Source organism: Botryllus schlosseri, chromosome 5, assembly GCF_051294905.1.
Source record: "Botryllus schlosseri isolate E-star chromosome 5, Bs_hap1, whole genome shotgun sequence".
Taxonomy (NCBI): Eukaryota; Metazoa; Chordata; class Ascidiacea; order Stolidobranchia; family Styelidae; genus Botryllus; species Botryllus schlosseri.
The window spans coordinates 337150-349581 of record NC_137240.1 but is presented as its reverse complement, the minus strand read 5'-3'; the positions used below and the strand labels follow the sequence as shown (position 1 = coordinate 349581).

At 38.5% G+C, this 12432-nt stretch overlaps 2 protein-coding genes across 2 annotated transcripts in view; both read left to right on the top strand.

The window, feature by feature from the left end:
• Positions 1-12432, top strand: part of LOC145438504 (plasminogen receptor (KT)-like) — a 72764-nt gene that overhangs the window by 47117 nt on the left and 13215 nt on the right. The gene's annotated exons all lie outside the window — the stretch shown is intronic.
• On the top strand, positions 1120-12429 carry LOC145438503 (phospholipid phosphatase 2-like). Its single transcript, XM_080315834.1, has 7 exons — positions 1120-1978; positions 2046-2203; positions 4929-5022; positions 5444-5660; positions 6291-6348; positions 6409-6585; positions 11638-12429. The coding sequence occupies exons 1-7, from the start codon at positions 1894-1896 to the stop codon at positions 11836-11838; spliced, it is 990 nt and encodes a 329-aa protein (XP_080171960.1). The 5' UTR covers positions 1120-1893; the 3' UTR covers positions 11839-12429.

Here is a 12432-nt window from a genome sequence, read left to right as displayed (position 1 = left end):
AATTTCTGCACTGCTCAGCGCAACAGGGGTTAAACTATAGATAACTATGGTAAACCTTACTTATCTATAGTTAAACCCGCTCAGCGGCAACGAAAACCCTCCCACAGGACACCACTGCGTTTTTCTATAGAGACTGTAGGATACAGTCTCTATAGTCTCTACAGTCTCTATAGTTTTTCTGTGTTGCCAAATGCTAACTCCGGAAACTCGAAAATCGCTTTTTTGGAAATCGGTAGATGTCGCTAAATCTTGAATATATCACTAGATATGGATTCATTCAAAGGTTGTAAATTGAACCAGAATATCTAAACATCGTTGTCATCCATATCTTATTCGTCTGTGTCAAATGCCACTTATCAAATTATATTCCTTCGTACACTCGTATGCAAGACTTATCGCAGAGCAGTAGAAAACGTTCATGCCAACAAAGCAGATGTATTCTCAAGATTACCGGACCACGACTGCATCGATCTCGCCGTCAATGACATGCCACCCTATTTTTGTCGCTTGCTTTTTTCTATACTATCTTCTTTACTTTTCATTCAGTGTGCATGCCTCCTCTTTACATTGCCTAGGCCAAGGTGGGTGTCCGATTTTACAGACTACCCCAAGTCGCTTCGACACCTTCCTATCTTTCATGGTATCGCATTTTTGTGGTGTATTGAGGTGATAAAATTGCTAATAAACCAATAATGATGATGATGCAGCAACGATCCATCAGATTGTATTTTCATCCGATCAAGACACACAGCGTACAATGCGATACACAAGACACAAAAGCCCTCTAGTTCACCGGACCACGATCTGACATATCGATCTCGCCTTCCGACACATGCCACATCTTTTTGTCGCCTGTCCTTTTATATTTTCTTATTTTACTTGTCATTCAGTGTGTAATTGTGCATGCCTCCTTTTTACATCGTCCAGCCCAGGTGAGTGTCTGATTTCCAAGTCGTTACGACACCTTCACATCTCCCAGTATTGTGGTGTATTGAAATGATGAAATTGTTGACAATAAATTGAATTAGAAAGAATAGGAGGATGCCGAAACGACCAGTTGCGATCACAAGCGTCCAATGATATAAATACATATCATTGCAAGCGTCCGACGGCGGTAATTGAACTCGGGCCGCCTGTACATGTAGCGCCCATCTCCTCTGTTAACTCCGGTCGCTCTTAGTGATCAGATTACGTTAGCAGTCTGGTGGTGACATTTTCATTGACACCAGTCTTCTTGCAAGATGAAAACGTGCATGCCAATAGCAAACATTACAAGATAATAAAATGCAACCGGGTCAAAAAAAATTTCAAATTTAATCGGAACTGCACGTTGCAGAAATATGCTTGACGAAATTACATCATTATTGAAAAAAATTTAAAGAAGAATTTCGAAAATTGTTGACGTCCAAGTCCAAGAGCAATATCACTCAGAGAAAGTAGGATTTGCGAGTTGTGCCTGCCTTGTTCCACGGTGCACTGTTTACGTTTCAGTTATTTTGTCTCGGTCGGTAGCTACGGTTATTAATCTATAGTAGCTCAGACGCTCAGTGGGTTGTGCCAACAGTTCGTTGATCGACTAAAAATAGTAGGCTTACATCGCTATCTGATCGTGTCGATAATAATTCAAAATTGCATGCGTTTGACGTCATATTTGGTGATACGATTGCTGGTAGTGTTCTTTCCAATTCTCTACCATACTATAGTTGCTGTTCCTGACGACGACGAGAGTTGACCGATAATATTCGGGTGTTTTATGACTGTAATTATTATTCAAAAAGCAGATTCCGTATTGAAATCAGTGGTAAAGTCCGAATTCGTATGTTCATTGAAAATGTTTTTTTTTAAATGTTTTTTTAACAGCATGTATTAATCAAAATTGGCGTCTAACCGGCTATGGGATTACTCATAAACCGGCGGAGTGGAAATTTCAAGGGAACTCTTCGCAAATTAGGACTCGATATCTTCTTTTTCATATGTTGTAAGTTTTGCTGCTTTCATATTTGTTGTCTTTTTGTTATAATAAATCTGATTATTTGATATTTCAGTAAATGTTGCTGTGATAATCTTCAACTTAACGGACATTGTTCACCCAAATTTCCGAGGGTTTTACTGTTCCGATAATAGCATTCGTTACCCTTTCCGACCGAGCTCAATACCGTCATTGACTCTGTTCTTGTTCGGATTTCCAGTCGTCATAGCGATTGTGAGTTGGTTATTATTTGATACATTTTTCTCGTAATTAAACTTGATTCGTTTCAGACAGCGGCTGACACTAGACCAGAGTTGGAAAATTCGAAAATTTTCAGCATTTTAATATTGGATTAGTAGACCTATTAGAATTATAGCTACACAGTTCACTCTCATAGGTAAGAGAATAGCAAATGTCTGTACAGCAAGCTTGGCTCGTTTCGCACGATACAGTTCTCCTGTAGCATTTTAACGAAAACCAAAAATTAGATAGAATTAGATTACCGGCATTTAGTTCTCACTAGTCTGCACTAAACCACCACCTCATTCTATTCCTAAAATCCTGGGTCCTTTATTGCTCAATCCACAATATATATACCTATTTCGGAACATGTTGCAGTTCAAAAATACCTTTTTTTATTCAAATTTTGTCTGAAAAAAATGTTGGAATGTATGGAATTTAGCTCACTTCCAACCTATAGAAGCTATGTTATAAGAGTGAAAAATTTTAGATTAGGCCTATAAAAAATTAATTTTCAAATTTTACTGGTAACCTCGTGAAATTGTTACGTTGTCTGAATATACGATGCACAACAAATTTAGCTCAATTTCAATTTGTAGAAGCGCAGTTATCGGATTGAAAATTTTATATTTGAAAAAATAGTTGGCCTATTTACGGTGGGTGATTCTATAATTAATAATCATAGAATTTCTTGCCGTAAATACCATTTTTAATATTTTCTACTCCGTTAACTTTGCTTCTACGGGTGGAAATTGTGTGAAATTTGGCATGTATCGTTCTTATTAGCCAAACCAACAATTTTATCAATTCCGCTGCCAGTTGAATTTGTAAAATCAGCTATTTTTAACAGCTCTAATGTCGCAGACCTTATTTCTGTTGTGTGACAATATTTGAAGCCCTTTTTGTGATGATGTATGAATCTAGTGAAAATCTTTACTCTGTGTTAAGTAAGAATAGTCTTTTGTAGAGTAGGCTTGGTAATCAAATATAGATTCTATGAGTAATCAATCTTTCTTGCATCATCCCATAAGTAGGCATATACTTTTGATGTAGTTGCTATGTGATGTCATCCTGGTTTCCAAATTGGTTGAATGAGTCATACTTAAATTTCTTGATAACGCTGCAATTTTTCAGATTGTTTGGTGGCGATGATATGGATTACCAAAATTATTGTCGAACACGTTTTTAGCTATAATAGGCCTATATAAGTATAGGCCTACTATTATTAATATAATATTATTGGGTCAAATTTGTTACACAATTCTCAATTAACACACTTCGCATTCAGTACTGGTAGTTTAAAATATTTAACAAGAAAATTGAATTGTTATCCTCTTAAGAAATTGAAATAACCATAATTTATACCAACCACAACCATGAAAACAGTATGATCATTTCCACTGTTGAATCAGGCATTGATTTATATAGAATTGGTCCACAATTTTAAAGAGGCATAAAAAGTATGATAAAAGCCTTACTGGTTAAGGATGCGGGGTGAAAATCCTAGTAACATCGGAGAAATCTGCAGAAAAGGATGTGAATGAAAAGAAGATATGCAATTTTGGTGTATTTCTTGTAAATTTCATGTGAAGTTATCAAGCTCATTATATTTTGATTAATGTCTGTAGTCAAGTGTGGTGCTCAAATTCACGTTGAAAATTCTAACGTTTGAGATACTTTTTTGCCTTCAAGTTGCATAATCTAAATTTCAAGAGTCTCTTGTTTCTAAAACTATGTACCGTGTATGCTAGGAGGGCTCGGTAGCTTGTGTAGCCCACCAGTGTGACTGGAACAGCTTCGACTTTTGTTGTTGGTTCTAATCAGTATTTCCAAGTAGGCAGCTTGTTCTTCTGTCTTTGTTCAAATGTTTCCAAAACTATTTGCATCTAGCAATGTTCTTTGTTGTATATCAGGTAGTAAAACTACGACTAAAGTTCTGTAAAGATTTTCATAATCAGGTGTTTTACAAAGCTAATTAATTTTTGAAGAAAAATTTGCTCATGTAGGCTTAGGCATGTGTTCCTTCAATTTACAACATCCGTTCCTGTGATACAATTATTATAACGTGAATACTTCTCTCCTGTGCACATGACTATAATGATGACATGTTCACTGACACGAGGCAGATCATTATTTCATTAAAAAGTATTGAAATCCATAATTATTTAGTTGACCGTGCCAGTTTTATGTCAACAAAAAGAGTTTCTCTATAACTTGTGATTGGTCGGCTTTGTTTTGTGTGTCGTTATCGTTTATTTGCATTTGCCGTTGATACTACTGCACCGTGTACTTCAAAGTTTGAGTGCTCGAATCAAAATCGAGTACTAATTGTAATGATTCGATTCAAGCTGTAAACGATGATTTTTCGAGTACTGAAATTGTCCGTACCTTGGCACTAAGAGTTGATACTATTTTCCAATGTAAAAGCCTCAAAACCTCTATAAGTTGTGTCGCAACATACGAAACGTAATATGGAGCTACGCACGTTACTGGAAATGATTAAAATCCACCATTATTACAAAGTATGCTGCTGTGAAATAGTTACTGTCAAAAAATGCCAAATCATCTTTCATGTGATGCAGAAGTGGTATTATATTATTTGTACTGATGTCATGACATATTCATTGATACTCGAAATCTGGAGTTTAATCACTCGGGCACTCAGGGACAGGACAAGAAAAAAGTCACGACTAATTTCTGATGATAATCTTATTTTCAGACTGGCCTCATCGAGTTTGCATATTTCAAACTCTACCCTCCCAAACACCGAGGAGTCTTCCATCCAATCATTGTCGGCCTATATCGAGCATATGGTAAGTGTCTCAACTAGACTCGAACATGCTACCAATCTAGTTACTAGTTAGTTTTCGGTCTGCTAACTACTGTTTTTTCAGTAACGGTACCGTTAGTTGTAGTAGGGCATTCTGCATTCGGCCATGGGTTGAGTGTTGATGTCGAAGCCCTTCCTATTTCTTATACAGTTCATGTGAAAATTGATCCAATTCCGATGAAATCAGAATGAATGGGTTGCTTCGGGATTGAATCTAGTTTACTTGTGTTTTAGTTCGTTAATTGCGGATTTTTTAACGGCCATTTGTTCTAGTTATACTTGCAAGTTTTGAAAAATGACGCAATTCTAGATGGAAGTTTTGAAAATTGAGTATTCCTAGTTGCAGTTTTGCGTATTTTGAAAATCCATTAATTAGCACAAGTCTGATCTCCACTCCCTTCCAGCCTACTTCATCGTCGGTGCAACGGTCAATCAAATACTCACAGACACGGGCAAGTTGACGGTGGGCCGATTACGACCCATGTTCCTTGACGTGTGTATCCCGAGCGTAGAATGCAACTCCACCAACGACCACGTCTATAATTTGGATTACACATGCACTCGGACAACCTATCCAGGATATTCTGCCAGTGAATTCCAGGAAATGCTGGTGGACATCAGGTATCTTGATCCCTGTTTTCTGGTGTGCAACCAGAGTTGGCAAATAGAAAATCTTCAGCTTTGTCAAATTAAATTGAAATTAGGATAACATCTTCAGTTTTTTTCCCAAATTAGATTAGTATTACTGAATTATAACTTCACAGTTTCTTCCAGATTAGATACGAATTAGAAGTATAACTACACAGTTTTTTTTTTCCAAATCTCGTTAGAATTAAAATTATAGCCTGTTTTTTTTACTAAATTGCATTGCAATTAAAATGATAGCTACGCATTTTTTTTACCAAATTAGGTTGGAATTACAGCTACAAGACTTGTTTCTGAATCAGATTGAAATTACTGAATTCGCAAAATCTTGAAAATTGAATTCAATACGAAGCTTGGTGGCTCGGAACACAATGCGGAGTTCGATAAGAATTATAGCTGAATCATTATTAGAAATAGAACTACTGAATTCATACCAAGCTCGGCTCGTCTCGCACAGTACAGTTCTACTGTTGAATTTTTCAGGAAAACCAGGGACGAGATCAGAAATATTTCGCAAATTAGATTAAAATTACATTACCGTCCTTTGCTCTAATTAGACAACTAAATTATCTAGTTTCCCAAGAATCTAACCCTAACCTTTTCCAGGAAATCTTTCCCTTCCGGACATTCATCATTCTCGATGTACTGCGCGGTTTTTGCAGTCGTGAGTCAAGCCCGTCTGTTTTGATTGATTTCCTCTCGATATGCGTGTGATTGCTCGCAGATCTATCTGGAATTGCGACTCAAATACAAGATGGTACGCATGTTGAAAATATGTTGCCAGACGTTCATCATGGCGGGGGCGTTCTGGTGTTGCTGCACGCGGTACATTGACAACAAGCACCACGCGACTGATATTGTGGCCGGAGCCTTTCTTGGAACTGTGGTCGGGATATTTTCTGTGAGTCAAGTTTGATTATATTGACTCAACCCAGGTCTAAGCAGAACAGATCATTTTCGATTTCCCTTCAAAATGAATAATTCATGGTTAGCAGCCCATCACTCAATTCTTTGTTTTGCTCGCTTAGGATTTTGATGAATCGCTCTAAATACTTTGGTATGTCATAGGAATTTCTACACTGATAACCAGCGTCTTCACTGGTAACCCACATATATCCAGGGTTGTAATGACTCAAGTCACGATTTTTCTGATGACTCGATATGACTCGAGTCATTTTCTCAAAATACGGAAATGACTCGACTCGATCTGTATACTGACTCGACTTGGGATCGAGTCATTGCGCATGACACTAACGGTCATTGTAATTTCGAAAAATAATAGTAAATTAACCACAATGTGGGAATTTGGTCTATTGGTACTGGTAGCCTACTTGAAAATGGGACCAGAAACTGCTATAAGTGAGGAAAATTAGCATATTATGAATGCGAACCATTCGATATCACCAAGAATGACTCGGACTCGACCCTCTGCGCGGTGACCGGTGACTTGACTCGGTGGTGAATTGAAAATGACTTGACTTGACTCAAAACTATAAAAGGGAGAATGACTTGTGACTCGGAGCCTTGTGACTTGGTTACAACTCTGATATATCCAGCCGATATTCAAAAGATATGGCATCTGGCTTGGCGCATTTCCAAAACTTCACAGCATGTATTTGAACAGCTTTTCATCTATTGATGTCTTAGGGCAGTGGTTCTCAACCTTTTTTACCCGCGGACTCATCTCAAGCTCGCCAGTATACCCGCGGACTCAAGCTATATATTACTGAATAATTTTTTTTTCCAAGGGAGTGTAATACGGTATCAACAAAAAAATGAGCTAAAATTGAGTCAAGGAAGCTTTCTTAAATCTGTCTTTCCACATCTGTCGGCTTTGCAATTCAAGCAACTATTCAGTAATGCAGACCACATCTCGATTTCCACTTATATTAGACAACTATAGATTGTTTCTGTGATTAGCACATGTCCCTACGATTTGTAATTTCCCAAATAGTCTGTAAGTGAACAAGTCGCCATAATCAATCACCAGCACTCAGCGTATATCGCACCGGAAACCTGTGCAATGTGCCTACGTGCAGGACCGTAACAGCACTTCGTCAGCCCCCCCCCTCAATAACAAAACGTTGGTCTTGGGCCACACAGGCCTTAAACCTAACTTCTGGTGGGCTTCACCCTCAGACCCCCCCTCCGATACGTTTTTACCGCTACTTCTCGGCGAAATTTTTGTACCGTTCGTTCAGTCGTTTTGTTTCGAATAACCGCGCGAGCCGCGAGGCGTGAAAATATTCCATAATCATGATTGAATCGGTCGACATGATCGGGGATTGCATCTAGTTGTAAATTTTTTATGCTATCTCTGCTCATGCATTCAGATTTATCAGTCGAGCTGAGCGAGACGTTTCGGAACATGATATAATGATATAATTTTTCTAAAAAGTTGCATAAATTTTCAAAAAACACTCTATAATTTATATTAATTCACGAATAATTTTGGCCCCCCTTCGAGGTCCCCCCCTCAATTATGGGGGTTTGGTGTACGGCAGTTACGGTCCCGCATACGTGTGTAGTGTATAAAGAGCTGTCGCAGGGGTTTATACCTGGCATATTCTGTATGTGAATTGTTAATAGTGAACACGCGGCATTAAATTCCGAGTCCGGTCGTACTAAATTCAAGTGAATCCGACCAAAATTGTAGAGTTTATGACCGTGATAAAATTGCTTATGACAATTTTAGCAATAGGCTATACCTCGAACATAAATGTAGGGCATTTTGAAAAATTCCAGTTGGCGATAATTGGGGTTTTATACCTGGCGTGATTGGTATCAAACCAGGATGATGCGACAGATGTGCAAAGCATACCCGTTTTGCCTGTGATACTTGCAACCAACTGGTTTGCCCAAGACACAGAAAATATCAGGAGAACCAATAATGCTTGGAATGCTGATCAATTTGTAGTGGTGCTGTTTCGTTGTTCTTGCGTTTGAAATATACGTGGCCAAACATCGCTTGTTGAGGTATCTCTAATATTGCTTCCAAAACTACATTCACTGCAGTATAATTTATTAACTTGCAGGAATTTCGTATGCCCCTTATCAACAAGAGGTAACGGCACAATAAGAAGCATATAGAAAGAGATTCAAACAAAATCCAAATTGGCGAAATATGACGTAACAATGCAATGATAAAAAGGAACGGTAGCTGGCCAAAGTCAGCTGTACCGGTACTCCGGTAGTCATAATAAAGGGATAATAGAGAATCAAATTATACGATACTCAGAAGACGTTACACAGACAATTAGGGGAATATATTAATGGAATATTGAAAGATTGTATACAAACTCTTTATCCTTTTTATGGTGACGTTAATTCTTGATAAGGGAAACCCGAAAAGTCACCGAGGTAATGGATTCTACTGCAATGAATGTAGTTCTGAAAGCACTATTGAAGTTGAGTGCCGCCAGTCACATATTTGAGGTATCTATGCATTTTCTATGACAGCTATTAGGGTTACTAACATTTCAAAATGGGTATTTGGCAAATCACTCAGCCTAATTCTCAAATCGGAATTGGACGAAACCGGACCAGGACGGGGGTCATTCACTTTCGGACCAAAAAGCTATTTTCTCCGTAAGGCTGCAATGACTTTGGTCCGAAAGTGAACGAGCCCCGTAGGTCTGTCAATTACATTTTCCGAAATCGTATCGGAAGTGGAAGAAAAAGTGTGCCGAGCCGATTAAGTTACTGAAAATTCCTGTGTTCGCGGACTCACCAAGGACCTTTGAGTCCGCGGACTCGGGGTTGGGAAACACTGTCTTAGGGCATAAAATAAACTACAAAGACTGCATCTGGACACCTGTAAGCAAAGGTGGTCAGTAATGAAGAACTACTTTTAATCAAGTGGTCTTGATTTTAGATTACTTCTACTTACCAGTATTCTGTGTTTTGGGCAAAATTAGGCGTCGAATGTTTACTTGCTTATTTGGAGATGGCCAGTGGCCACTTGTAGAAATTTATGATCTACTTCTACTGGAGTACTTGAGTCTGACTCACTACTGCTATGTTGTCATGTCACAAAGATTGCTGATATTTTTAAACCTCTCGAAGCCGATATTATAGGTGTGCTGATCATCGTTTGGGCTCTTGTTTTGATGCAGGTCTAAGCATCACAGATCACGTTTCACTTTCCCTTAGTAAAGATTAGTTCTTTATTTGTGAGATTGCCATAACATACAGCACGTTCGGCAGCGACTTTGTTTTGCTTGTTGAGGTTTTGATGAATTGCTTCACTGATACCACACCGTCTGTACGTCACAGCAATTCATTGTTTTGCAACTTGCCGGGGCGATAGTATGAAAGAGAGATAGGATTTCGTCAACAGATAGGTCAAACATCTGGATCGTTATTGACTGGTACCGGTGATAAGATCATGGCCATCTTTTTGATCAACCGAAACCAGAGTAAATAGCTGTTCAAACATCATAAAGCCACAAATATGTGACATTCACAGAATTTCATGAAATGAAATCTAAATTCTAAGTAGTATTTGAAAAGCTGATGATTTGATACATGAGTGTCAGACCGACTTGAACGCACCCCAACCCCAGACTTGATTCCCAAGTGATAAAGGAGTTATGAGTATATCCGTTGCCCGCTGGGCTGTGATATGATGTTGGTGTGGTGATTTCTTGTGTCTATACCAGGGGTGGGCAAACTACTGCCCACAACAATGTTTTGTGAGGCCTGCGAAAGCCACAAGAAACATAAAAATATTGGTAATATCAAATTACTGTGGGTACTTGATTAAATATATTTCAACATGATTATGATAAGTTATATTCTTACCATAGTATTTTTCTGATTTCATTGATGGCACGATAGCCCTTGCATTATGAAAGGTTTCAATTGTTGAACATCACAGAAAGTGAAACGTAAAGGACCACAAGTGTGATTTTAGATTGGCAACACGAGCAAGTTTATAAATTTTAGTGCTGTATTTGGAATAACCGATTCGCGAGTGTGTTAAATAAATCCGTTGAAGTATTTAGAGCGTATTTAAAGGTAATATGGTTATGATTATGTCAGTATGGTGTGTCCTGGAGTTAAACCCAAAGTACTATCCGCAAATCTATCAACAGATCGAGACTCACAGACTCAAATTTACATCCAGCTCTATGAATCCGGAAGAGGGCTTCCATCCTAATTTTGACAATGAGGCGACCAGCTTAGAAATTCTCGTCAATGTTTCTGACGCGTGTACGTTATCCTCTAATCAATGTTTGTTTTGTTTTGAATATACGAATACATATTATTTCCATGTTATCGGTCACTATATAATCAAATAACAATATTGTAGTTTGGCTTTGTATCCCAATTTTATATAGTGCGGCCCGCGAATGGATTTACATGTTGAATGCGGCCCGCGAGCTAGAAAGTTTGCCCACCCCTGGTCTATACCTTTACATTTAGTTAATCAATTATTACTTGATCTATTCCGACTATGTATTGTACTGCCCTTTTGAATTGATAAAAGCCTTACATACTGCATGTAATATAGGTCATCACAGTAGGGTACCGTACTCAAAGTGGGGCTGGGGGTACTGAAATTGCTAGGGTGTCATAAACTATTTTTCTCTGTCGGAGATTGCCGCATGGTCGAGAACTGATATAGTCCAACATGAGAGAGAGAGGAAAATTTGAAATTCAAAATTTTTAAACTCGTGTCGAGTCGGAATCGAGCCAAATTTGGTGTGCAGCGTTTTTTTAATCAGCCAAACAATTTTGTCAGTGTATCCGCGGAGTTATTCTAGAACAACCCTAATAGGCATGAACCGAACAATTGATTTCCCACTTAATTCGTACTAAAATGAGCAGAACCAAACCGTCCTAATTAAGCGGAGTCGATTGTAATGTAATACAAGTTTCCTCACAAGTCCTTGTAATTGCAAAAAAAACCTGGTGTAACGACCCATAACCGGCACTGCTTGTTTTCCAGGCGTACTTGTACTACACAAGTCTCACGTACCCAATACGAAAGAGAGCCCGGCTTTCCGTTTCATCACGGCTGTCAACCAGCGTGACGGATCGAACAGCTTCGAACAATCGACAAACAGAGACGGAAAGCAACGGGAACTCGTCCCGTTCTGCCCCGAATTCCGTGGAAATCCAGGTCGACCGCACGGTTTCTTCAATGTGAATTTTTTTTTTCTGATCGATTTCATAACCCATATTTCATAATCTGCTCCTGGATAGATGATCAAGTTTCGACGAAGTCCGTCATATGCGTGTGTGTCTATTTTGTGAATGTCGGTAGGGGTAGCTATTCCTTCATTATTCTACTTAGCACCAATGTCGGCTACCATCTCGACATCTCCAGGAACTCTTTCAGTATTCTACTGGAATATATTATTCCATTGTATATTGAAGTACTCTACCTCCCAGAAGCTATTCCACGTGAGTGGCACATATGTCTACATGGGTGACATTGGCAAAATAGATACACCCGTGTTATGTCTGGGCAACGTTTTCATGCAAAATATCTTACTGTGATCGCATTTTCTGTTTAAATTCGATCTCAAACTGATCTCTCATATGCTACCTACCGAACGGATACACATTTTTTGCACATTCCGATCTATGTGAAGGTAAATTGAATCTTTTTCACGGTTTCAATTTGCCCTGTCAATGATCTTGTTGATTTATGAGTTCAAGTGATATTTAAAATCGATACTGATTCTGTAATTTTACTATGTTTTGACACAAAATATAATGCGCCTCCATCTCTGAAGCA

What these genes read in the sequence shown, in the direction of transcription:
- LOC145438503 (XM_080315834.1), top strand. Translation starts at nt 1,894, where the DNA reads ATGGGATTACTCATAAACCGGCGGAGTGGAAATTTCAAGGGAACTCTT. An exon ending in TATCTTCTTTTTCATATGTT is followed by an intron (nt 1,979 to 2,045) that starts GTAAGTTTTGCT and finishes TTGATATTTCAG; the next exon opens with TAAATGTTGCTGTGATAATC. An exon ending in TTCCAGTCGTCATAGCGATT is followed by an intron (nt 2,204 to 4,928) that starts GTGAGTTGGTTA and finishes TCTTATTTTCAG; the next exon opens with ACTGGCCTCATCGAGTTTGC.